General features: G+C 43.5%; 1 protein-coding gene across 6 annotated transcripts in view; it reads left to right on the top strand.

Annotated features, from left to right (window-relative positions):
* ARHGAP17 (Rho GTPase activating protein 17) overlaps positions 1-27,625 on the top strand; it is an 88,559-nt gene that overhangs the window by 49,853 nt on the left and 11,081 nt on the right. For 5 of the 6 annotated variants that reach the window (XR_005067222.1, XM_037051060.1, XM_037051063.1 and 2 more), the window contains exons 7-18: positions 244-355; positions 3,325-3,393; positions 3,556-3,637; positions 8,734-8,861; positions 9,025-9,136; positions 9,836-9,917; positions 11,805-11,885; positions 15,116-15,229; positions 17,768-17,859; positions 19,121-19,277; positions 20,938-21,171; positions 23,180-23,355. Coding sequence is in view for 5 of the 6 variants with exons in the window: in XM_037051060.1 (XP_036906955.1) it covers positions 244-355; positions 3,325-3,393; positions 3,556-3,637; positions 8,734-8,861; positions 9,025-9,136; positions 9,836-9,917; positions 11,805-11,885; positions 15,116-15,229; positions 17,768-17,859; positions 19,121-19,277; positions 20,938-21,171; positions 23,180-23,355 (1,439 nt within the window). In the remaining variant the exon portion in view is untranslated. The remainder of the gene's footprint in view (positions 1-243; positions 356-3,324; positions 3,394-3,555; positions 3,638-8,733; positions 8,862-9,024; positions 9,137-9,835; positions 9,918-11,804; positions 11,886-15,115; positions 15,230-17,767; positions 17,860-19,120; positions 19,278-20,937; positions 21,172-23,179; positions 23,356-27,625) is intronic. The other variant, XM_037051065.1, reaches the window with a different exon arrangement.

Genomic DNA, 27,625 nt, shown 5'->3' with positions numbered 1-27,625 from the left:
GTCAATTCTGCTTGGAGCAGACAGCACCTCCCAGCAGTATAAGATCCTGTCATGGTGAGAAGCTGATGGCTCTTTTTGCCTGATTCCATTCTTAGAGGATAAACATGAGAGAAACTGGCATCTAGGTACTGGTACCTAGCCCAAGTAGAATCAGTTTTGTGGAAAGAGTCTGTCTCCCTCAGGTACATAAGGTCAAGTATGTACAGGTGGTTCTCAGATATTGACTACCCTTGTGTTTTGCAGGTGGAACCAGGCTCACAAATCTTCAGGAACCAACTTTCAGGGACTTCCGTCAAAAATAGATACCCTAAAGGAAGAGATGGATGAAGCTGGAAATAAAGTAGAACAGTGCAAGGTGTGCAAACATGTATTGGCATCAACCTTTGGTTTTTGCAAATGATGGGTGAAAGGTCAAATTGTTTTTACATAATTATCAGAATACTCTGAATGATATTAAAAGTGGTTTTTATTTTCTTTTTATTTTCTAAGAGTCTGCATTCCTATATAATTAGAATAAAACATTATTTTTAAAAAGTCAAGTAGTGTATTTTAAAAACTCAACAAAAAATGTCTAACCTTATTTTAAATAAAGAATAGGTGAAAAAAAGGAGAGAAAACCATAGCAAAACATACCATAAAGTTACAATTAAAACAATGTACAGTTGTTTTAGGCACCAGAGTAGATCAGATTTTCTAAAAATTTTCTACGATTTTCTAAAATGCTATAATATTTAAAGATTGGATTTATAATAAAAGGGTCATTGTCTATAAGGAAGGGAAGAATTATTTTTTAAGTGTTGCTTGGACAGCTGACTTATAATTTGGGATAAACAGAACTTTGTATCTCATGGATTAAATTCCAGAGTAGATGGGTAAGTGACCTCAATCTCTGTCATGTATCTGTGAAAACATGTTATTCCAAAGGTGGTTTGAGGTGGTAAAGACACAGGTCTTTGATTTATAGAATGATCAACTTCGACTTTTCTTGCTCTTACTTTTCATCCTTTTCCAAAAATGTCCTCTTTATTCTCCTAGATAGTGTTAGGTTTGTTTTATTTTACTTTATTCAGGTCATGCTGTAATTCACTTTTCAATATAGCAAACCTTGATCAGTTCTAAACTCCCAAAGTCATGCCATAGCCTTGAATTTTGAAAGATGTTATTCAGGTAAATTCTTCCGATAAAATAGTCTCACACTAGCGTAATTCTGTTCAGCAGGGTTTTAGCTTTGCCAGTGTCATTTACCTAGCAGTCTTGTTATAACTTAGATCTTAGGTGTTGGCTATTTATTAGACGTAAATTTGGCTAGAGGTTTGGGGAGTCTGAACTGGTACTTTATGGGCTGAAGTCTCTTCTCTAAGCTTCCATACCATGGCTTGTCATTTCAAATGGTGACAAGCTAGGAAAATATTTTCTTCTTTATGCTAACTTCTGGGTAATTTCCTGAGGTCTAAGTTCTGTTTCACTGATTATATTAGCTGTATCTGATTTGCTGTTTAATTTATTCACATTGAGTTTTAAATTTCATTGACTGTATTTTTCATTTCTAAAGTTTCAGTTCTTCAATTTTTCCTTTTTTGCTATTATGTTCTTTTTAGTACTTATTTTTAATTTTTAAAGTAATTTTATATATACTTATTTCAACAGTCTTTGGTAAGAGTGGTGGGAGTTTGCTTTGTGGTGGTGGTTTTCTCATTTGTTCCATAATTTTGTATTGTAAGCTCGTTTTAAGAGGGACTTCATATGTGGGATTCGTGGGGATTTGGGAATGAGTCTCCCCAGAGAGTATTTATTAGCAGTATGGGCCATTTTTAACTCAGTGTTCTTACTCTTAAGATTCCTGGACCACACATATAGTGAAACCCAAACGTATAACCTTCATGAAAGCACGTCTGTGTTTATGAAATCTCAGGGAGATGTTTTATTGTCCCTGACCCAAAGCCAATCCAAAACAGATATACCCTATTACTTCCATGTCTGCTTCACGAATTTTTTCTGATCTACTCTTTCTTCAGGGTATAGTTTCTCAGAAGTTTTATCTTTATGAGTGATGTGCATGCACCTCTCAGTTACAGTTCTCACCTCACCCAGCCCAAGGCTTCCCTTTTCTGTCCTCTGACCCCACGTGACTGCTAGACTGTAACATCTTGGCTACCAAAATTAGCACAGACTCATATCAGCTCCTCACTAACTTCCATTCATGTCAGGCCGACCTACCTTCCTTCCTTTCTTCCTTCCTTTTTTTCTTCTTTTTTTCCTTCCTTCCTTGGCTCTCTTCCTCTCTTCCTCCTTCCTTCCATCCCTCCATCCCTCCATCCCTCCCTTTCTTTACTCTTCCTTTGTCTTTTCCTTCTTTTTCTTTTCTTTCTTTTTTATTTTTTTGGCAGGGGGAAAATCCATTAATTCACTTTGTTACTTTCCCAATTGTTCTTAAAGAATATCTGTTACTCCTAAGTAGCATTTTCAGATTTTTTAAATAAACAAGGGACCTTCATGTTAATTTTGTGTGCCTTGATGCTAAAAATAGAAGGCAGTACATTAAAAATATATGTATGAAGTTCTAATGTGTATATATACTAAAATTAACAATATATATATATATCCAGTTGCCTAATCTGTCACGCTTTAAAAACTATTAACTTAGTAATCCACTTACATTAGTTAAAAATATATCAAAATATAAAACATGTAGTAAAGTTTTCCTTCTATCCTTGTCCTTTTTCTGCCTAATTTCCACTGCCTCCAGCAGGTAGCTGCTGTTGCTAATTTCCTGTGTTTTATCTAGAGATATTTTTATATAACCATGGCAATAAAAATGTATCATTTTTCCTCTCCTTTTTTTAACCCAAGTAATGACACACCATAAGTAGGGCTCTATACCTCACTTCTTTTTTTTTTAAGATTTTATTTATTTATTTTTAGAGAGATGGGGAGGGAGGGAGAAAGGGAGAGAGACGTCAGTGTGTGATTGCCTCTCACATGGCACCCACTGGGGACCTGGCCTGCAACCCAGGCGTGTGCCCTGACTGGGAATCGAACTGGCAACCCTTTGGTTCGCTGCCTGTGGCTCAGTCCACTATACTACATCAGCCAGGTCTATACCTTACTTCTTAACAACATACCTTAGAGGTCTTTTCACGTCTATCTGTAATAAGCTCCCTGTTTGCTTTTCTTGTTCCCGCACCGGGTTGTGCCAGTCCGCTGATAGATGCTTTATTGGCTCTGTTTCCATCCTATTTTGCACTCGGGGCTCCTAGAAGTTAATTCCAGATGCTGTTTTCTTTCAGCTGTCTTTCTCAGTGCTGTGTCTTCTCTCTTACTCAGGATCAGCTTGCAGCAGATATGTACAACTTCATGGCCAAAGAAGGGGAGTATGGCAAGTTCTTTGTCACGGTAAGCACTGGGCCCTTGACACAATGTTAAAAGCATTATAAAAATTGAGTAATTTTAGCTTTTTTTGCAAAAGATTTCATTTTTAGTTTTGCTCAGCCATGTGTGTATGTGTCCATCCAGTGCTAACATTACTTTTGTTTTTGAATGTGGGTCTGTTCTCAGTTATTAGAAGCCCAAGCAGATTACCATAGAAAAGCATTAGCAGTCTTAGAAAAGGCCCTTCCCGAAATGCAAGCCCATCAAGGTAACGTACCTGCGTGCTGCTGCCGCCGCCTCTGCCGCCTCTGCCTCCGTCCTTCCCAACCCCTGCATGCGTGTCCTGTGGATGCGGTCTCTCTGCTGGCGGGCCTGTTTCCCAGCATAATTTCATCTTTTCTTGCTGCATTCCCATATTTCTTCCAAACCCAATTAACATACTAATAGAACATTTAGAGAATCTTCTGGAATCTTTTGGGGAAGTTCCTGTATATATTTTTTTCTTCTAAATAGGCTTGAAAAATTCTAGTCTTTAACGATCTTTTCCCAGATCAGTTCATTGACCCCCGGGCTTGATTCTGGCCTTGTGACTCCATGAGCCCACATTATAGGGATAATGCTTTGGACTTTACAAAAGGAATTTCGAAGCCAGTCCTTGGTGCCCCATCATCAGGCACTCCGTCAGTGACTGAATCGTAAGCCCATGACCACGTCCTTCAGATCTCCTCTTGTCTGGACACGGGGCTCTTATGTGCATCGTTACTGGTATTTCACCCACCTCATTCAAGCACATTGCAGATATTGCCCACTGTTTTGAGTGGACTGAACTTCACCTGATGTTTAGTTTTATAGTTTTATTTGACTATTTCAGCTTTTGGTTCTGATTCTCTCTGACTTGCCATCAGAGCATTTACCAACAGGGATCAGCCAGTAAACATTGTTGAAGCAGAAGTTGCTGTGTCTTCTTTGGATCTATTTTTTTAAATTTTTAAAAAGATTTTATTTATTTATTTATCTTTAGAGGGGAAGGAGAGAAACATCAATGTATGGTTGCCTTTCGTGCATCCCCTGCTGGGAGTTGGCCTGCAGGGAACCAGCCTGCAACCCAGGCATGTGCCCTGACTGGGAATCGAACCTCGATTCTCTGGTTCACAGGCCTGCGCTCAATCCACTGAGCTACACCAGCCAGGGCTTCTTTGGATCTATTTTACTGTTTTGCTTGAGGTATGGATCTGACATTTGGAGCTTAGGGGTTCTTCCCTGCAAAACCATTACTGAACTAACTGAAAGAGGATGAAACCAGATGCTAAGTGTGGTTACTGGCTATAAAGATAGCGAGCAGGTGTGTGAGTAGGGGTTGTGTTGTGGATGTGCATACACACTGGCACCCTCAAGAGTGCCACTTCTCCGCTAAATTTTAGGAGGTCCCAGCAGGTTCTGGCTTTGTGGCTGGAAGTTTGTAGGTTATGGAATTGGGAAATTTTGTACCCTGATGACCACAGAGTCAGCTCATTAGTAGTCTCGAGTGCAGTGTGACTGATGCTCCTGGCCGTTCTTCCCAGGACAAGGGCCCTTACTATTCTGAGTGATCCATTTCCTGGTTCAAGGGTGATGCCACTGAGCATGGTGCAAAGAAAAGAAGCTGCTGGTGAACATCCAGCCTCATACGAGGCAGAGGCAGACTCGCAGGCCAAGTTCAGAGCACAGAGAATGTGGGTTTATGGAATACCTACTGTGTTCAGGACCCTGCAGGGGACAAAGTAGTAAACATCATTTTAGCCTCTGCACGGCTTAAAGTCTTGTTGGGAAGAGTTGATTGACAAGAACAAAAAGAAGATTACTTCAACACTCTTTTTTAAAAAAAAAACAAACAAAAAAGACTTCCATTCTGTTTTTCTCCTAAGCCTATTTTTCCTAGAGAAATATGTCAGAAAATCATGGGGAAGAGAGAGGGGAAGGGGAAGGGGTTGAGGGCGGAATAAGGAAACCTGGTGTGGGGGAGGGGGCAGCCAGTAAGGAAATGTGATCCACCTTTTTCCCTTTCTGAGGTTGCTGCCTTCATCTCAGCCTTGGAATTCAGCCTCTTCCACCTCTGCCTGTCCTCATATCTGCCTCTCATCTTTGTCCTGTCTCCTTCTTCCTTTTTCTTCTTCTCTGTTTTCAGAAAGACCCCGAGTGTCCCTGTTGTAGAAAAATAATCTGCCTCCCCTGTCCCCAGGGCCCTGCATGCCCTGATCTCCCGCTCATGGTCAGCTGGCACAGTGTCCCATTTAACCTCATTCTCCTTCATTTTTCTGGTGGGCTCCTTGAATGACTCATCTCCACCTGCCACTTGCACCTTCCTACCACCTTCCCACTTTACAGTCTGGTTCCTATTCTCAATTACTCTGCTGTTAAAAAACAACAACACTATAATTCCCAAAGGAGTAGTAATGTCTTAATTGTCACATCCTGGCATTTGACACAGCTTGGGCCATCTCTTTCTTGTTAAAGTTTTTTCCCCTCATTTCACCCGATTGTTTTCTTTTACTATGAGGGCTGTGTTGTCTCCATTTCTGTCCCCTTACCAGAAGGCAGCCTTTGCCAAAGTGCTGTCCCTCCCTGCTCTTGTGTCTCTCCCTCCCTCCCTTACCCCTTTTCCCCCTAGAAACCCTTATTTGACAGCCTCCGTTCTCACCTCTATCACTGGCTGTCACCTTAAACTGACTCGCCCTCACGCCAGCTGTCATTTTCTCCAGACAATCCAGGTTTAAAGTCTTCGAGGCATCTCCTCTTTCCTTTCTCATCACTGTGGTCAGCTCTGTCGTTTTCCGCCTGTGGCACCTTTCCTCGCCACTCCCATTGTACGTCTGTGTTCCATGTCCTTGTCCCCTTGTGCATGGACTTATGGGATGAAATGTCAGTTTCTGGACTCAAGCTTCCAGTCTTTTCTCAGGGTTTCTTCTTGGTCTTTCAAATTCTTGTCTGTCTTCTAAGACTCCCTCAAGCTCCCCTCCTTGCAAGGTCTTCTCTTACAACCGAAGCTAATAGTGAGCACTGTCTCCTGAATTGCTCTAGCATCTATAGTCTATACTAGAAATTGTAGACTGGCACATCTCATTTAAAAGTTTTTTTTAAAAAAGTAGTTGCTGCCCTGGCTGGTGTGGCTCAGTGGATTGAGTGCTGGCCTGAGAACCAAAGGGTCATTGGTTCAATTCCCAGTCAGGGCACATGCCTGGGTTGTGGGCCAAGTTCCCAATAGGGGGCGCTTGAGAGGCAACCACACATTGATGTTTCCCTTTCATTCTTCCTCCCTTCCCTTTTCTAAAAATAAATAAAATCTTGAAAAAAACAACTAGTTGCCATCATTTAAAAACTATACTTTTTAAAATATAACCCTAATTTCTGGCTTCCCATGAAAGTTCAGAAGGTCTGGTGACCCAGGGTCTGCTTTCCCACGTAGCAACATTGGTGTGGCTTCAAGGGGCAGCTGCGGCCTTTTGGGAGGCACTGTGCCCCCTCGCCTGATTCAGCACCAGCAGGACCACCCAGCCTACCCAGCCCCTGGAAACAGACACCATACTCTGTGACACTGTCTGTATCATCTTTATGCGCTGACTCACTAAATGTGTCTTGTGTTGTTCATTGCTATTGTGTGTTTACATGTATGTCCTGTATTTTCTTCATGATTAGACTGCTCTCACACCAAGGGTGGGAGTCTCAGTGAACTCCAGTGCTGCTGTGGTGCCTGGCACATAGTAGGTGTGTTGTTTGAGAGGCCAGTGACTTTGGTGGAGTTTGCACCAGGAGTTATTTCTAGGTCAGTGGTTTTCACATGTGAACAAGGTGGGGAGTAGGGCACAGTCTCCACTGTTTACTAGAAAGGTGCAGCGGGGGTTGGAGCCCACCGCCTCGCAGCACCAGGCATGTGCTGGAGGAGATGACAGGGGCGAGTGGCCCCACTTTCCTGGGTGGTTCTGATGTATCCCCCCAGCAGAAGCATCAGGTGGCCGTGTTCTGCCCACGTCAAGAATCATTGCTTTAGATAAAAGGGACAAAGTATTCAAGGTAAGAGCTGACCTCTGAGGGGCCATCACAGAGCCCTATGCCTGAGAAGGGCCAGGCCCCTGGCTGCTTGCTTGGTTAGGAATTTCACTGGCCAGGGCTGGACCAGTCTCACGGGGCTCCAGACACTTCTGAGAGTGGCTTACTCTCTGATTTTGTCCATCACCCTCTTCCCTTGCCTCATCCTTCAGCTTCTGCCCACCTGTTCTTCCTGTTGAATTTTAACTTTTCACAAGTGCTCAAGTCCATGGTTTTATGGGGTTTCACTTCTCTCCCCTCCCTATGTGCAGCCCATGTGACGGGCCCTGCATGTGCTCTTCCGTGTGGGCAGATGTAGGAGGACACAGAGAACACTGCCTGCTTCGAGCCAAGATTCCAACAGTAAATGCCCATTAACAATGTGAGAGGCAGGGGAGCCCTTCCTAACACTGGGAAAAACTGAGTGCTCCTCACAGGGAGTTTTCACCAGCTGGTTTCCGTCTGTGCTTCCAGGCGCCTCCCAGACAGCACTAGCTCCCTGCAGCCCTGGCAGGCCAGACCCAACCCCCACTGCCTGTTCTGACTTAGTACAGCCCTTTCCTGTGTTCCTCCTTCTGTTTTCCTTCTTTCTTGTATGTATTTCTGCCAAACTGCCCAAATCTTTTGTGGTCCAAAGCGGAGTCTATGACCTGAACATAAGGTAAAAAATTGCCTTCCTGCTGTCAGCATAGCTCCCAGCCTTGTGCTGTAGGGCTGTGGGTGCTGCCTTCTCTCCTGCTTAGTTGTTGGACCTGCTGGGAATGGCACTCGAAGGCATTGCCTATCATGGGGTGTCGCATCTGAATCTACGCCCAGCATCTCCAGTCCTGTGTGACCATGTTTGACTTGTGTTTAAAGTTTTGAGAAGTTATTTCTTTTTCACATTGAAGGAGTCTTCTCTATTACTCGTCTTCTAGATGAAGGCCAGTGCTTTTTTGCATGGCTAGAATAAATTTCTTTTTCAGAAGTACAGTGTTCCGTGTATCCTCCATTTGGCCAAGTCTGCCCACCTGTCATATGTTAATGTGGGTGTGATGCCGGGTGTGGGAGCCCCTTCTCCCAGGCACCCTGCCTTTGGGTGCTATGTATACATGCTTCTGCCCCATAAGGCCCCTCCTGGCCTGTTGCATTTTTATGTTGTAGTAAGCGGTAGACAACAAAAGTTAGTAGGACACATGTTCCCCTCCCCCAAAGCCCCAGCTACCAGTCTGCTAAAAATAATCCGCTTTGGTAGCTTGGGGAGGCAATGGGTTAGTGATGCCGCAAGGTTGTTGGGTCTTACTGACTGGTTTGCTGCTGTAGATAAATGGGCAGAGAAGCCAGCCTTCGGGACTCCATTGGAAGAACACTTGAAGCGGAGTGGCCGGGAGATCGCGCTGCCCATCGAAGCATGTGTGATGCTGCTGCTGGAGACTGGCATGAAGGAGGAGGTGAGGAGCAGCGCCTTTTAGCAACAGGGCGGGGCAAGGACTATTGGGTTGGCAGTGTAACCCTTCTGCAGGTGAGGTGCACTAGAATTTGGGGCCAGGTGGGTGCTGCTCAGTGTAGGCTGGCAACTTGAACTTGATGCTAATGGCTTTTCATCGTCTTCAGGGTCTTTTCCGAATTGGGGCTGGGGCCTCCAAGTTAAAGAAACTGAAAGCTGCTTTAGACTGTTCTACTTCTCACCTGGATGAGTTTTACTCAGACCCCCACGCCGTAGCAGGTGAGCTCCAAGGAGCGCCCTCCAGGTGGTGGGCGAGTTCTGTCTGAGCCAGTTTATCAATGTTGATTTTAGTTTTAAGTGAAATGGGTTTTTTTTTAGGCTTAAGTGACAAGATGGAAAAATTAGACACACACAAACACATCTTTTCTATTCCTATTCTACCCGCTCCCCGAATATTACATAAATGGGAAAATGGCTTATGATCCATATATTTGAAGAGGTGCTTGTATTTTCTTCTTCTTTCACCTCCAATGTGTCCATCTGCCTGGGGGAGTGATGTATGTTAAGAAGATGGCTTGGAAGCTGATTTGATTTTCTGTTGATCTGTCAGTGTGCAGGGTAGGGTAAAAGTAGGTTTGCAGTTGTGAGTATGTGGAACACAGTTTATTCTTTTTTGTATTTTTATTTTACTGTTGTTCTATCACAGTTGTCCCAGTTTCCCCCCATTCTTGTATTATTACTTATTAATTCTTGTATTGTTTTTCATATAAACAACTCTGAACCTACTTTTGCCCTACCCTGTATGTTGCAAGAGATGGAAATTTTTAGGAGCATTTTTTCTTTAACTACTCCCACCAAGTCATGATTTGTTCTATATATTTGGAAGATTGTAATTGAGATCATTTCAATTTGCAGACTAATGTATCCTCAGAGTCCCAGCCTTCCCCCTTTTCATACTCAGAGTGTTAATAATTTCAGGTGCTTTAAAGTCCTACTTACGGGAATTGCCTGAACCTTTGATGACTTTTAATCTGTATGAAGAATGGACACAAGTTGCCAGGTAAGTTTAGAGAACACTGAGTTTTAAAAGTTAAAGAAAATGGTGTAATATTGTGTCTCATTTGTAAATCATCTTACTCTCCTGGATGAGAAAAATAACATTAGATTAACATATTTGTTAAACAGTCTGTGTCTCAGTTCTTCAGTTGATGGTGAAAATACTGAGTGTTGTCATTATTAGTGTGGGAAGTCTGCCACTTACGCATTGGCTTAAACGTGTGTCATTTAAGTGAATGAAGACATATATACCCATGCTATAGATGGACTTTTATATTGAAGAAAGTCCTGCCACTGGGGACAAGTGTTGTACCAGCCAATGTACCTGTTGAGCTACATGGAACCTCAGGTGTGCAATAATGTACTGTTGACATGCTTAACCTTACTAGGCATTTACTGTATTCTGAGTACTGTACTAATCTTATACCATTCACTTCCTGTAACCATAGTCAATAGCCTAAACAACAGATGCTGTTGCTGTGATCGTTTTACAGATAAGGAAACTGAGGCTTGGGAAGGAAGAGGGCCACGAAAGTATTGAGTAATCACAGGCAGAGCTGTAATTCAAACCGGCAGGGCCTGGAGACTAGGCTCCCATTCTTTATCTTATCCCTCTGTCCCCAGTGTCAGTCCGTCTGGGAGTGGTTGGTTTTAGCAGAGCAGAAGTAAAGGTGCCTAATTCCTTAGCGCTGAGGGAAGAGAAACAAACTTCACCCTCCATCTACTCCCTCCGTCTTCAGACACTGTCGCCCACTCCTTAGAAATAAGCCATTTCCACTGATCAGTTCTGGTAGAGGGGGTGTGAGACCTTCCTGGTCACTTTAGCTATGCATTTGTATTTGAACTTCTGTCCCTTTGGAATGAGAGACTTTGTCCCTGGTAGATGGTGAGGATTTTAGATTCAGAACAAGTTCCTAGTTGTGGTTGTCTCCTTGGAACCCAGCACAGGGCTCAACCTGATGTAAATATTCGTTTTCGTGGGACTGAGGAATGGAACCTGGCCATTTGTCAGGTAGGGGAGAGCTTCAGGGTTGTTTTATTGGGTAGCCTTTTCCACTGCTCCTAAACCTTGACTCCCCACTGTTCTTGACGCTTACATTCATCTCTGTGAGGAAATACACTTTTAAAGTTGGTGTCTATCTTTTGGTGTATTGATTCTGTGCTTGAGAATTATCAACACAGGCCACCATTCCATCCCAGGGACACATCACCTGGCCTCTGGAGTAGAATTAAGTTTAATCTCTACCCATAACTCTCCAGACTGGCTCAGTGCTGAAGGATGTTTTAAGTTTTAGGGTGCTTCTGATTCCATCTCCCACTGGTAAGCAGAGTGGACTCTGCTCTACACAATGTGGACCTGCCCTTTTTGTGTCTGTGAAAGTTTGCACATTGAAACTGTGTAGCAGCAGAGCTCCTGGAATTGCTTCACAGCAGGATGGAGGAAGGAAAAGACGGGATCTGGGAGCCTGCAGCTGGGCCAACTCACCTCTAGTGGCTGTGTTTAGGACAGGAGATCTGGGCTCCATGAAGCACAGGATGAATATATGCATTTTCTAGGCAGAATTTCCAGTGGTGTCTTGTCTCCCGTGTGCCAGGCATCGATTGGTCTAGGTGGTTTCACCTGGTTATACCTCTGAGACCTCAGTCACTCAGCAGAATCAACCCTCTTACTTCAGGCCAGCACATCAGGAGGTTGCTGGTAAGGTTAACTGACTGCTCAGAGTTAAATAGTTTGTTGCTGTGTGACTCCAGATCTGTTTATTTCTCAAGTCTGCTCTGGTTTTCAACTGCTTTCACCATCACTGGAGATAACGTTGTTAATGTAGCATAAAAACATGGGGATTTCTAATGTGTGTTTTAATAAATGGTATGGGTAAATTTTTTTTCTTAGTGTGCAGGATCAAGACAAAAAACTTCAAGACTTATGGAGAATATGTCAGAAGTTGCCACCACCAAATTTTGTTAACTTTAGGTATGTATGATTGACATTCTGGAAATAAAGCCACCAAGATACAGTGACTCAAGAGTGAAAGTAGGTTCAATCCCCAGAAGAGAGGCTGTTTAACTCAAGCATGCTTGGCATACTCAGAAGTGCTGTGGGGGTCACTTGGGGCTGCTGGGAGGAATGGAATTTGACATTAGGTTGCTGTGATCCATCTGAAGCATGTAGGCATTCACAGGTAAGCTGCCCAGTCATTTCACCACTGGGGAAAATTCTGTGAAAAGTACAGTTGACAGTATATGGGATTTGTGGACTAAGTTGTCCTATATGTAAAAGGTAAAAATTAATTAATAGTTGTATATCTTTAATATCTTTCATATATGCTACATAACTGATTTTATTTATATTTTTAATATATTTTATTGATTATGTCCCATTTCCCCCCCTTTATTCCCCTCCACCCCGCACACCCCCTCCTCCCATATTCCACCCCTTTAGTTCATGTCCATGGGTCACAAGTTTTTTAGCTTCTACATTTCCTATATTATTCTTGCCCTCCCCCCATCTATTTTCTACCTACCGTCTATGCTACTTAGTCTCTGTACCTTCTCCCCCTTCTCCTCCTCCCACTCCCTTGTTGCTAACCCTCCATGTGATCTCCATTTCTGTGTCTTCACTATTGATTAAGCTGTCCACTTAGTTTGCTTTTGTTTTAGGAGTGGTTGTTAATAACTATGATTTGCTCTCCTTTCACTGATCATAGTTTTTATCTTTTCTTAGATAAGTCCCTTTAACATTTCATATAATAATGGCTTGGTGATGATGAACTCCTTGAACTTGACCTTATCTGAGAAGCACTTTACCTGCCCTTCTATTCTAAATCACAGCTTTGCTGGATAGAGCAATCTTAGATGTAGGGCCTTGCCTTTCGTGACTTGGAATACTTCTTTCCAGCCCCTTCTTGCCTGTGAGGTTTCTTTTGAGAAATCAGCCCATAGTCTAATGAGCACCCCTTTGTAGGTGACTGTTCCCTTATCTCTTGCTGCTTCTAGGATTCTCTCTTTCATTTTAATCTTGGCTAATGTAATTATGATGTGCCTTGGTGTGTTCCTTCTTGGACCCACCTTCTTTGGGACTCTCTGAGCTTCCTGGATTTCCTAGAAGTCTATTTTCTTTGCCAGACTGGGGAAGTTCTCCTTTATTATTTGTTCAAATAAGTTTTCTACTCGTGGCTGTTTCTTTTCCCCTTCTGTTACCCCTATAATTCGAATGTTGGAATGTTTATAGATGTCCTGGAGGTTCCTAAGCCTCTCCTCATTTTTTTGAATTCTCATTTCTTCATTCCTTTCTGGTCGGATGTTTTGTTCTTCCTTCTGGTCCAAACCACTGATTTGAGTCCTGTTCTCCTTCCCATCACTATTGGTTCCCCATACATTTTCCTTTATTTCACTTTTCATAGCCTTCATTTTTTCCTCTAATTTGTGACCATATTCCACTAATTCTGTTAGCACCCTGATTACCAGTGTTTTGAACTGTGCATCTGATAGATTGGCTATCTCTTCATTGCTTAGTTGTATTTTTTCTGGAGCTGTTTCTTGATCTGTTTATTTTTTCTTGATCTGTTCTTTCATTTTGGAAGATGGATCTGTTCTTCCATTTTTTTTTTCAGTCTCAGCACATCTCTTACTTAGTAAGGAGCAGAACCTTGGGTGTTCACCAGGGTGGGGAAACAAAGGTCACTGAGTTGTGACACCGTCTGTGGGGAAGGGGTCTTAGAAGGAACAGTGCTGCTTGCTCCTCTCTCTGCCAGTTTTTAGTCACTTCCCCCACTACCCACAATCAAATTGGGCCCTTCTGGTGCTGATTCTCAGGTGGGTGGGTTTGTGTAGGTTCTAAGACCCCGTGGATCTCTCCAACAAACTCTTCCTGTGAGGCTGGGAGTTTCTCCTGCTGCTGTCTCAACCTCCACAGGTGTTTTCAGTCAGAGGCTTTGAGGCTTTATTTTTTCCCAGCACTGGGATCCTGGGTCGCTTGGTCTGTCTCACTCCCCAGTTATTCCTCCCAATTTATCTGCACGTGAATGCGCCACCGCCTTGCTGTGAGTCCTCTCCACCCTCCGACCAATCTGGATAAATGTTTCTTCTTTAATTTCTTGGTTGTCAGACTTGTATACAGTTCGATTTTCTGTCAGTTCTGGTTGCTTTTTGTTTTTAAATTTGTTGTCCTTCTTTTGGTTGTGAGAGGAGGCACAGTGTGCAGGTGTTCTTTATCTGTTCAGTGTCTGATGGTGGGAACTGAATCCCCGTTCTTGGTACTTCGGGATTTGGCCTTTTACTTTACTCTTGATCATTTTTACCAGTGTTGCATAGGGAATATGTTTCCATGGTTCAAAATTCGTAAAGTGTACAGTGAAAAAATATGTCTCTGTTCCTGTCCCCCAGCCACCTCATTCCCCTCCTGAGACGCAAGCAATGGCTTTGGTTTCTTGAGTAGCCTGTCAGTGAGAGTCAGTGCGAGTCAGTGCGTGTGTGAGCTGATATGTGCATGCCTACGTCCGTACATTCTCTTATCTCTCACAACCCTAGTTTATTCGAAACCAAATGATAGTGTGTATTGGATACATCATTTTTCTCCTTGTCTTTTTGCTTAATATACATCTTAAGAGATTTTTGCACATTAGTAGATACAGTTTTTCATGGTCACACAGTAAGTACTCCAGTGTGTGGGTATGTGGTGATTTCTTTAACTAGCCCCTATTGGTAAATAGTGGGGTTGTTCTTAATTTTTTTATTTTATAGTGCAAGAGAGTATATTTATATGATAAATTGGATATTTTTATGATTACAACATGAAGCATTTTCAAATACAGCTTTTTTTTAGCAACATACCTGCACTTCTGTCTTACTACATTTGTATGTACTCTTTTGTTTTACTGAGATAGTTTGTACTGTGTCTGTGTATATTGAGCCCACTGTTAATCACTTTGTAATTTATTTAGGAGGGCATAAAGGAGAAATAGATTAGAAATACACAACAAATAGAGGCTGAATCATTGAGGGAGACCTTTGAGGTATTCCAGGCTCTGAAGTTGTCTGTTCTCTGAAACAAAGAGCACATGGAATTTGTAAAATGTTTAACCTGGGCTGCACTCTGAGTTAGTCACACCCTGAGCATTCTGGGCCTGGGAACCTAATGAGGAAGATAATATTTCTGCAATGATTTCAGAGTAGGTGCTTTTCTGTTTCTCTTTTGTTCCATAGGTATTTAATCAAATTCCTTGCAAAGCTTGCACAGACCAGCGACATTAATAAGATGACTCCCAGCAACATTGCCATTGTATTAGGCCCTAACCTGTTATGGGCCAAAAATGAAGGGTAAGTAATCTTTCCCTGTATTGTGTTATCTTTATTTCTTTCCACTTGATGGGGAGAGTAGAACTATGTAATTCAAGATACGCATTTTAGTGTAAGGTGCACTGAGGCAAGTTCTGAAGTTGATCTTTCCATGTAGCTGATACTCTAAGAAGCCTGTGGGATCTGTCCCACATCTAGCCCCGGAGTGATGTGGGAGACACTGGCCTGGTCCTCAGAGGGCCCCAATCTTGGGCAGCTGGGCAGATGAGGGGCTGTTGGGATCAGTTCTGCCCGCACAGCTGTGTGTAGATACTACAGACATTACAAAGTGTGATAGCACTGGTACTTGTTGAGGGGACACAGTTCAGGCTCAGGAGTTCACGGCGATCTCTGCACTGGAAATAGCACTTGAGTTGTACCTTGGTAAATAGCTCCCTACAGGTGGGACCTGAAAGAGCAAAGGTGTTGCAGGCATGGATGTACCAGGTATCCAGTGCTAAGAGGTGTTGCATGATTTTGTATAACTTGAGCACAGGGGACATGAGATTGTGACTGGAGGTAATGAAGCCAGAGCCAGGTTATGAAGGGCCTCATGTATCTTGCCAAGGTATTTGAAACTTATTTTATGGGTCATGGAGAGAGGGTGACCATCAAGATTTCTAAGCATGAGAATGACTTGATCAAATTGCATTTAAAAGGCTAATTTTGTTGGCATTGAGAAGCACAGGTTGAATAGGGGAGATCAGTTAGAAAGTTGGGAGATCAGTTAGAAAGTTGGGAGGTCACTAACATTCATGTTTACTCTGAGGGTGGCATTAAGATGATCTCATTTAATCCTCGCAAATAACCTTTTGAAGGAAATGCTATTGTCCTCCTTTTTACAAATGAGGAGCCTGACGCTTGGAGAGCACAAGCGGTTGGGTAAGGCTGTACAGCAGAGAAGTGGCAGAGCCCAGGTGCTGGCTACAGTCTGTGTCCCTAAGCTTTACTACCCTGTCCTGCCTCCCGTCACTGCTGCCCAGCTTCATAAAACCGCAGTGGTTCAGGTCTGCATTAAAAAATGCAGCTGTGTTCTGAATCAAAGTCTCTCTTTTTACCTTTTATTTATTTATAGTCATGTGTGCCTAGTCCTGTTTCAGAAAGTATTTATCAGATTATGTACAAAGATCTAACATCATAAAGCAAAGTGAAAGATGAGTAGATATACAAAGTTAACTATATAAATAGTATCTTATAGCAAGTAAATTCCCTGTACACCAAGGAGTTAAACATAAAAAGTAATGCCATAAAGGTAAATACTTATTAGTTTTTGAGATAGAGGAGAATTTTCCAAACCAAAACAATGCAAGAAACAACGTAAAAATTGATAAATTTGGCTCTAGTTACAGCTAGAAACTTCTCTATGTCAGAAAGCCCCTTAAACTAATGACAGTTTACAAACTAGGATGGAGTTCCTCCAGAAGTGTCCAGGATATGTAAAAGGTCTTGCGAATCAATAGACAAACAGCACCTTCTCAAAAAGAATGTGAGTGGACGGTTCCTCCCTAGTCCAGTGGGACCCTGAAGCTGGAGAGTAACTCGAATCTAGATGGAAGGAGGGGGTGTAAGAAATGGGTGGGTAGGGAAGAGAATTTGCAAGCAGAGCCTACCTTTTAAACTGGAATTTGAAAGGAGCTAGAACTTCAGCTTGGTTGGAAATTGGAGTGAAAATGCTCTCCTTGCCTGGGGGAAGAAAGTTCAGAGTGGTAATAGGAGGTAGACAGGTTTGGGGCAGTCAGACCTGGGACCCAGCTTTTCGGGAGTACAGTATCTTCTGTGATAAAATAAAGTACCAAGATATAATACAACATAACAGTCCCCGTGTTGAAGAAATTGAGTTAAATGAGGTAAAGAACCTGAAGCACTGATACACAGTGTGCGCTTAGTGAATGTTGGGCCTTGGCACCTTGTTTGCTTTCATGGTGTCCTGATTCCAAACTGGAATATGAGCCTGACAAGCAGAGATAATGATTCTCATTTATAGTTTTCCTTTTGAGCCCTGGCATTCAGACACTTTCAGCTTCTGAACACGCATCTTGGGGACCAGTTCATGTACTGCATGACAGCCTTCATTATACGTGTAAATGTGCAGGGGCTCAGAGTTTGTGACATGTTAGAAGGACACTGAGACAATCATGCCCTTGGCCATCTCATTGGCGCAGGCTGAGTTCCTGCTGATGCTGGGTCTCACAGTGGCTGCTGTGGGTTATACTGTCCCCGTGGGAAGGCGTCCCTATCCCAAGCAAATGTGAAACCAGCATGGGATGCACAGCGGTCCACAGGGCTCCCAAACACTGCAGTGCTGCCATCACACTGCAGACCGCGGAGCGGCAGCCCAGAGGGGTCGCTTTTCTCCCTGGGTGATCCCACATGTACATAGGTCAGGGCCTCGTGGATTTAATTTTTGCATTATTCTCAAACATTTTGTTCTTTAAAAGTAATTGAATGGCCCTGAGTCAACCGACAGCAATCAGAGGCTGCCCAGGGGAAGCGCGTGAGCTCTGTGGACTTCCTTTGCAGGACACTGGCCGAGATGGCAGCCGCCACCTCTGTGCACGTGGTTGCGGTGATCGAGCCCATCATTCAGCACGCCGACTGGTTCTTCCCCGAAGGTAATTGGCTTTGTGACTCCACTGGCTGCCACAGCAACACAATAGTGTAACAGTGTAAACACTCTTTTTAAAGGAGAAAATGCATCAGTAATCACTTCATGATTGCGTAATTGGTGTCACTTTTTCACATTTCTTTCCAGGCTGTTGATTTGTACTTGTATTTTGACGTAGTGGTAACCACATTATTTTGTTATTTCATTTTGTTTCACTTAACATGAGAATCATTCATTTTCAGCATATAGTGGATGCCCACTAGGTGCCATGTGCTTGCCATCTTCCCTGGAGGAACTTGGGCCACTGAAGAAGAAGCCACATTAACAGAGAAATTGTAATACATGGCAAATTAGGAGGATAGTTGCATGAACGATGATTTGACAAACTCAGATGTTGGGAAGGAAACCAGGGATTGTTTTGTGGAAGAGGTGACGTTAAATAGGCAGGAGTTTCCTCTTGGAAGCAGGCTTTTTGTTTCTCTAGGCAGGTAGTTGGATTTGTGCAAAGGTGTAGATAAAGCAGGAAAGGTTGATTGGGGCCTGTTTGTGAAGTTCTGAACAGGTTGTCAGAGAATTAGGATTTCATCCTACAGCTAATAAATTTTCAAACTATACCTGTTGTAGTCCTGGGCTCCTTAGGGGTTCTGTGTCCCCCTTTGAGGGTACTAGTTGGGCAAGTATTGGACGGTTGGTCCAAATCTGGACCTCCTGTCCCTGCGTTGCCCAGAGCAGCCCTGCTGTCGCATCCCCTGCCGTGGAAAGTCACATGATGCCAGAACCACACGAGTCTTTTCTTCACCAGTCTTCTTCAGGATGTGATGGTGAATGAATGAATATTGACGTTCTGCCAAAGATTTCCTTTGAGAAAAAGACTCGTGCAAAAACTGCTATAGGCAGTATGGAGTTGATGTTGCATTTTATTTCTATTTTATATCAAACTAAATAAAATAGCATTTTTATGATTCCAATAAGTAATCCACACTCCTTGTCCTTTTTTGTATTTGTGTGTGTTTGTTTACAAAAAAGACAACAGAGGAGTTGTGTAACATATTTTGAATCATGCCCTTTCCCCTGCTGTAGTCCCATCTTGCCTCCCCCTGGTACCGTAAGCCATTCTTAAGATAATAAGAGTGTCTGGGGATTCTGCCTGTGCAGTGGGGAGGGCTTATGGGCTGGAGAATGAAGCTCCTGTTCCAGTGGGGTGTCTTAAAACTCTCTCACCCCCTGCACTCTGTCTCATATTTACTTGTTCCTTTTTCTTCTTGCAGAGGTGGAATTTAATGTATCAGAAGCATTTGTACCTCTTGCTCCCCCAAATTCCAATCATTCATCCCACACTGGAAATGACTGTGACTCGGGGACGCTGGAGAGGAAGCGACCTGCCAGCATGGCAGTGATGGAAGGGGACTTGGTCAAGAAGGAGAGGTGTGTTTAGAGCGGATCACTTTCAGACGGGCATTGTTAAGCCCTCAGTGTCTGGTGTGGCCTCTGTGGTCTTGTCATGGGAGAGTAGCCCACTGTGGACCAGGACCGTCAGAGTTTAGATAGTTTGGGAATTCTGCTCTAGTTCACCGCAAACATTACTGTGACCATAAAGTAGGTGTGTGGCTTCTCAGGTGACACTTGCACCATGTGCATTCATGCTTTCCTTGCTGGTCTGGCATACATCCCGCTTTGGACTGGCCTCTTACACTTGTTACAGATTCACCTAAACGTACTGGACTAGGGGGGAGATTAAGAAAAAAGTTAAATGTTATGGACTTATTTCCAAGAGTGAACATGTAAACGACCCACCTCTCAAGGTGAGTTGTGTGATTAGTGTTTAAAGAGGCACATTTTTGGTATGATTGGCCCCTCTTGGAACCAACCGCTGAATCTGATGTGCGGCTGGGAAGCCTCAGTACCTGCTAGTTCTGAAAGAGAAAAATATCTGTGTTGAACTTAGCGTGGGACAGTATATCTCTATACGAGGCTCCATGGGGACTTTGTAGGGTCCTCAAAGGTTGTTAAGGCTATTGTGACTTTTGTTGTCAGATACCAGCCTGTCTGATATGTGTGATGCAGGGCCACTGTGCTTACCAGCAGTGCTCAGGATTAGAGACGCCCTTTCAGTGACGTGCTTTGTTTTGCATACATGTGGCAATATCACTCAAAGTAGTTTTAGATTAAAATTAAACAAGGTCTTATTTTAGTTGCCCAATCTTACAGTGAGATTTGTTTTTTCTGCTTTTTTTTTAACCCATCGCAAGGGGAAATGCTCTACTTTTCTATTTTCTCTCTCTGAAATACACATTTATTATGTGCAGAAGTTTTCCATTCACACACTTCATGAAGACAAAAGTGCCCACAGCAAAACCTGCCTTCCTATATTGTAAGTTGCAAAAATGCAATGTCAGTGTTCCGGTTAGCACACAACAAGCAGTTCCCAGTCACCTGCCCGAGGGGCATTATCCCTGCCCAAAACACAGCTCAGGGAGCCATAAATTTTTTTATTTTTTGAAGTGAAAAAAAAGTTTTAGAGTTTATACACCAGTGAGCCTAAGTGGAAAGTGAGTCTTTCTCCTGACCTGTTCTCCAATCACATATTCTGCTCCAGAGCAATTTTTTCCTAGTCTTATGCTTTCAGGTGTATTCTTTGCAAAGCACACCCCTTGTCTCTGCATCATGGCTGGAGACGGTGTGGTGTGAGACCTTTCATTGCTTCTGGTGGGACTCTGCACTCAGCTTTCACCTTGCACCCTAAACACAGATTTGAGACAATGGGCTTGTATATAGTAAGATGGACCTACGCAGGCTCATGTGATGTCTGGCACTCACAATGAGGCCTGCCTACGTGCCTTTAGCTGCTCTCACCCAGATTGAGGTCACTACCTGGTCAGTACCAGGCCCATTGGCTTTCTCAGGGGTAAAGCCAAGTTGCTGCCCTGGTAATGGGAATGACCATCCTTGTGGGCCTTGCTGCTTCACTGCATGCTGGGCAACTTGGGTGGCTGTACCGTGTGGGTTTTAACATGCTTAGACTGATGGGCTTCTGTGTCACTCTTCAGCTCGCATGGTGTGTTGACTGTTTCTTCTCTCTGTGTAGCTTTGGTGTGAAGCTTATGGACTTCCAGGCCTACCGGCGGGGTGGTACCCTAAATAGAAAGCACATATCCCCTGCTTTCCAGCCGCCACTCCCGCCCACAGATGGCAGCACCCTGGCTCCAGCAGGCCCAGAGCTCCCTTCCCAGAGCTCTAGGGCTGAAAGCAGCGCAGAGGGTGGGCCTGTCCCCTCCTCTGCGGGCATACTGGAGCAGGGGCTGAGCCCTGGCGACAGCAGGTAAGGAGGCTGGCTTCTGCTGGCAGTGGGTGCTGGGCACCCTTGCCTTCTTGCAGGTACTGGCCTGCAAGCACAGAGTCTTGCCCCGAGAATCACCCAGCATGCAGCGAACCAATTTTGCCTTCACTCCTCTGGTGGGCAAAGGATGGAAAAAACACTGTAAATTGCTTGCTTCCTTTCCTGTTTTCAAAAAAAGAATGCATTTTTGTTTGCATTCTTTATCATACTGCTTTGGTGCTGAGAGCTAGAAGCCATAGTTATCTAGCAATATAATAAATTTCTTTCACCTCTTTGAAGTATACTTAATGTTTGTGTATCATTTGCTTATTGTCATCTAATATGCTAACTAGTAAACATTTTAATGTAGCAAGTTAGTTAGGTTATAATGTACCTGGCATTCATTCATTCACCATCTGTCCATCCACCCACCCACCCGTCCATTCACCTGCCCATCCGTCTACCCAGATTCACTGCATAAGTGAGTACTGAGTAGTGTGTGCCAGGCACTGTATTAGGCATGCCTGGTGACAAATGTCCCCCCAACTGCCTGGCTTTCAATCTTATAGGGAGTTGATATATAAGGTATAAAATATGATAATAAATTTTCTTAAAAGCCTCTCCTGTTGCTTAACCTTTTGCTTAGTCACCTGGAATAGACTACAGATGTAGACTTCAAGAAAGAGTACCTTTGAACTTGAGAGTTTTATTTAATTTGCCTGAATTTAGTTCTTCACTCTGACCTGGGCAGGTGACCACCAGAGTCCACTTCAGGTGGTTCGGAGTAGGCAGCAGCTGTAAAAGATGAGCAAAGCGCTAACCTGTCATCATTCACTATGCTCTGTCCGCCTGTGAAGCACCAAATGATCCTATGTAACGGAAAATGAATACGTAAAACAAGGGCAGCCTGTTGATCCACAGGGGATTTTTTCCCCACACAAGATGAATTTGTCTTGGGAGAACTCTCACCTTATCATCTTTGGGAGGGAAACAGTGCCTCCTTATGTGTGGTGCTGCTTAAGAGATAAGAAACTGAAGAATTCTTGAATTCCTTTCTGCTTACATAATTAGGGGAAGTTCACTTTTTAGTTAAAAATAAGTATCTTCGAAATTCCTGGGCTTTATATTGCCCATCATAGGTTCCATGTGCCACTCCTTACATGTATTTGCTTTGGTTCAGTTATTTTTGTTTGAGAAAAAAAGCAGTAGTGAATTCACACATTTTCATTTAGTGTAGCATTCCATTAGTTTAATCAAGGTTAAATATATATATATGTATATATATTTTACTTAAGATAATAATGAGTCCTCACTACAAGACAGGTAGAATTTCAGTCATTAATGTGCTCTTTGACTTTTATATTTTAGAGATTTTTTTGTGTACGTTTCACTAATGGTGTTTACTCTTTGACAACCTTGACAAAAATGAAAAGTTCAATATTAAAAAAAGCTCTGGGCCAGGACACAGAGAACCTAGTTCTGATTTCTGCCTGCTACTCCCCAGTGCTGACCTTTGATCAGTCACTTGGCTTCTCAGAGTTTCTCTTTCCTCAGTTCACATAATTGACAATAACTGAGCATTTTATAACTCAGATCCTAGTATTTTGCTGTAACTTTTGCTTTGTTTTGTATAATGTGTATATCAACATCACCCTATTTTGAAGTCCAGGAGCCCTTTCACGGTTTTTTAATATTGCCCAATTTAAGTACAAGCAAACCAGAACTTATAATTTCTTGTGGTCGCTGTGATATGGTCTCTATCATGATATTTGAGTAGCACAGTAATTTGAAGACAGTTTGATGCAATGAGTCTCATAAAATAGGTAGTCCTGTGTGAACCCCCCCCCCAAAAAAAGTTAGCTTTCTAGGTTTAATGTGAACTATTTAAAGTTTCAGATCACTTCCTTGCCTGCTGAGGTGAAAACTCTGGTGGGAATCTTGTATGTTTTAGTGTGCTTAGCTTTTCTGGCTGGGCATGTCTGCCATCTAACTGGATTTTTACTCCACTCAGCCCTCCCAAAGTCAAGGACTCTGCAGCTGCAGCTGTGCCCACACCTGCTCTGGGGAGAAATAGCAGTCAGGTGGCCACTGGCCAAAGCCTGGGGCAGACGGTTGCCAGCTCCCATCAGCTCTCTGTCAGCCCAACGCATGGGTCCACTGGCTGTAGCCCTCATACGTTGCGCCGAGGTAAGTAGCCACCTTTCCTCTGTGCCCTTGCTGGGGGTGTGCACAACACCATAGGTGAGTGCAGAGAGGGTTGCCAGACTCTCCAACAGGTCATTCCCACATCTGTTAAAAAATGACAAGCAGAAAAATCAGTCATTGACCAGAAAATCATTAAAGGGAGACGAAAAATCGAGAGCAGAAAAGTATTCATTTAAGAATATGTTGCTTAACAAAAAGTCATTTGTTTCTTTAAAATATATTTTACTGATTACACTATTGTAGTTATCCTATTTTCTTTCTCCCCTTTATTCCCCTCAACCCTGCATCCCCCTCCCACCCATATCCCCCCACCCTTAGTTCATGTCCTGAATCACACATAGAAGTTCTTTGGCTTCTCCGTTTCCTACACTATTCTTAGCCTCCCCTGGTTTATTTTGTACCTATCAATTATGCTTCTTATTCCCTGTACCTTTTTCCCATTCTCCCCCTCCCCCACCCCACTGATAACACCCCATGTGATCTCCACTTCCGTGATTCTGTTCCTGTTCTAGTTGTTCACTTAGTTTGTTTTGGGGTTTTTTTAGGATCAGTTGTTGATAATTGTGAGTTTATTGTCATTTTACTGTTTGTATTTTTTATCTTTTTCTTAGATAAGTCTTTTTAACATTTCGTATAATAAGGGCTTGGCGATGATGAACTCCTTGAACTTTATCTGCCCTTCCATTCTAAATGATAGCTTTGCTGGATAGAGCAATCTTGGATGTAGATCCTTGCCTTTCATGACTTGGAATACTTCTTTCCAGACCCTTCTTGCCTGCAAGGTTTCTTTTGCGAAATCAGCTGACAGTCTGATGGGAACTCCTTTGTTGGCGACTGTCTCCTTTTCTTGTGCTGCTTTTAAGATTCTCTCCTTCTCTTTAATCTTGGGTAATGCCATTATGATGTGCCTTGGTGTATGATGTGCATTGGAACTGCCACAGCCTCTGTACTGGCCAGGCTGTGTGGGTCTGTGAACCACTGTAGCTTCTGCAAGTCCTGTAGTCCAGGACTTGCTGGGCCCTAATAACATAATATCTGAACTTGCTTGAGGGGAGGACCATCTCTGTCCCCTGTGGTCCTCCCCGCAGCAGCCAGGGAATTGCTTTGAAATACAAAGCAGATCATGTCAGCTCTTGGTTGAGACTCCCCAGTGGCTTCCACGCCCTACATAGTCTGGTCGGGACCGGCTGGGGGCCCAGCTCACTCCTCTCCGTCCTCTCTCTGCACTGCAGCAACATGGGTCTGCTCTCCGCTTTTGGAGCCTCTAAGCTTGTTCCCTGTGTAGAGCTTCCACACTCGTTTTTGCTTCCAGAACTTTCTGATCCATATCTTCATCTATTCTTTTCTTTCTTTTTTTAAAATGTTGTGATAAGAACACTTAACGTGAGATCTACTGTCTTACAATTTTAAGTGTACAGTACAGTATTATAGGCATAACCTTCTACAGCTGATTTCTAGGACGTATTTTCCTCTCATAATTCAAACTTTATGCCGGTTGATAGTAACTTCCCAGCATTCTCTCCCCTGAGGCCCTGGCAACTACCATTCTACTCTCCAACTCTGTGAATTTGACTATTTTAAATTTCTTATATAAGCAGAATCTTGTAGTATCTGTCCTTCTGTGCATGGCTTATTTCACTTAAGGGTCCTTAAGATTCATCCGTGTTGTCATATATTGCATAATTTCCTTCTTTCTAAAGCTAAATAATAGTCCATTGCATGTAAATACCACTTTTTCTGTATCCAGTCATCCATGGATGGTCATATAGGTTGTTCCCACAACTTAGCTATTATGATTAGTGCTGCAGTGAACATAGGAATGCTAACATCTCTTTGAGATGGTTATTTCAATTTAGTTTGGGTAAATAATCCAGATATTTTGGATAAATACCTCTCATTGAACTTGAGCCATAGACAGGGAAGTCGTGTTTCTTACTGCAGAGGCAAGGCCTTAGATAGCAATCAGGTATGTGCAGGACCTCTCTCAAGTGCGTCTATCTGAGATCTATTAGGTATTCCCGAAGAGATCTCAGTCCTTCAGTTGTTGACTTGAGTGTAGGGGAATGCAGTAATAAAGTGTGTATTCAGTGAGAATCAAAAGTCATCTCCGCATGGGGGATGCCCACACTCAGAGCTGTGTGGAGTATGACTGGCTCGGGACAGAAGCAGCAGTGACAGCCCCACCTCCCACACATTCCTTGACTTGGGTTCTCTCTTTCTGGCTGAGCTCCTCTTGTTTAAGTCTCACATGTGAATGCGCATTACTCCAACTGCACTCTAATGGGGAATAGTAAAGACACTGCCTGAAGTCTATTGAGAAGCAAAAGATGGTAGGTCACGTAGGACAGTGGTGGATGTCCTGTGGTGCCCCGGGACAGGGACAGGACCGCTGAGTAATGGGGAGTCTTAACTAGAGTGGAGTGGGTACCGCAACAGTGTTTTCAGAAGGTTGACTTGGCCATAGTGCAAGCCACACTATTACAGTGAAGCCCACAGAGGGATGAGGCCCCGCCTCAAGGTATGGCTCTGGCGACAGGTAGGGACAAATTCAGGGTAGCTGGACAGTCTCCCATGGATTGGTTGATGCTGGTCGTAATGGCAGGCAATCCTGATCAATGAGAAAAGGCCTTAGACTCAATTTGAGTTCTAGCCTTTGTATAAAGTCACATGGCTGGATAAAGGCTGCTAATTCAATCTTCCTAACTTAATTCCTACAAATGTAAAGTAGAAGTAAAATGTCATCTTAAGGGGAATAGTGTGGGGATTAAATATGATGTGTCTGTGTAGAAAAGCACTGTCTTTGTGAAGCACTACACAATGTTAGGTGCGTTTCTGTAAGGTGCAGACAGGGAGACAGACTCAGGTACACTGCTTGGCAACAGACCCACCCTGCTCTCCGTGAGGCTGTCCTCTCTCTGGACATTGTTCTCATTGTTTTCTCTACATTGTTTTCGTTGTATCCCAGTTGATGCTTGAGAATTGTCTTCTCTACCTGGATTCCAGGTATAACCCTGCTTGCAGATTGAGACTAGACTTCTCAGCCACATTAGGGATCCTTCCTGCTTCCTACTTCCTGCAATCTCAGATCTCAAGCTTCCTCAGAGGAAGTTTGATCCTTTCTGTTCTTCCCCTGCTCTGGCCTGCCAGCTTCTAGGTGGTCTTAGATAAGGCCTGTCTTTCTCCCAGCCTGGCCTCCATGTAGAACTAGGACCCTTAGTTATGCCACTCTCATGCTCTCTGAATTCCCTCTGCTCCCTTAGCTGTCAGGAATGCTCATACTCAGCCTGAACTTACAGTTAGTATTGCTTAGAATAGAAAACTAGAACTTTTTCATTTTTTAGTTGCTTATGGTAAACACTGTACAGCTAATATTACAGATTCCTTCCTTTGTCAGCTGGTTGGTTGTTTCTGTGGGAAAAGGTCCTTCCGAGTTCCTTGGGTCAAAAGTTTTAGGCCAGCAGAGCAGAGCAAACATTATCCCCTTTCATCCCTGAATTTGGGCCCTATGAGCAGCAAGCCAGGCACTGAGGAGTAAAGAGTCCAAGGCCACAGGTGTGGGCCTCTGTCCTGCCACTTACTAGCTGTGTGACCTCTCACAACACTTGGCTTCTCTGAGCCTCCGATTTCTCTACTATGAGTGGATACATCAGTGCCTGCCTCGTAGTGAGTTTGTGAGACTAGATGAGACAGTTTATGCAAAGGGCCTGTCTTGGTGCTGTTGGTATGTTAGGTGTAAACAATACATGGTCATTTCTTTCCTGCGTTTCCCTCTCCCTTTGGGGAGGATTGGTAGAAACTCAGCAGAATTTGAAAAGTGCTGGTCTCTCCTTTCCACCACCCCTCCCAGCCCCAAACTGGGGTTCCATACCTATGTCTTCCATCCCATCCTCCTTGGTACCAAATTCCCACCCGTTAGTGGTGCTGATCTCAACTGGTGTCGGGAAGGGAGGCATGTGATCCAGCTCTCCCCAGGGAAGTAATTCTGAGATCATCTGCCAGGTTTATTTCACTTTTACCTAGAATTATCTCGTAGCTCAAATGATTCTGGAATTGGTAGAATTTCCATTATTTAAAAAAATCAAGTCCTCTTAGAGAAGAGGGCCTAGAGCAAGTGTCTGGTGTGTACAAGAGACCAGTTGTGCTTGGAGGTCGCTCCTTAGCTCTTCTTGCTTGGCTTCTTCCCATGCTCTCAGGCTGAGTGAGCAGGGCACTGACAAGTGGGTGCTGAGTGGCTTAGAGCAGCGACTTCTTG

Source organism: Sturnira hondurensis, unplaced genomic scaffold, assembly GCF_014824575.4.
Source record: "Sturnira hondurensis isolate 20B ecotype Veracruz unplaced genomic scaffold, ASM1482457v3 Scaffold0007036, whole genome shotgun sequence".
Classification (NCBI taxonomy): Eukaryota; Metazoa; Chordata; class Mammalia; order Chiroptera; family Phyllostomidae; genus Sturnira; species Sturnira hondurensis.
This window is presented reverse-complemented; position numbering and strand designations above follow the sequence as displayed.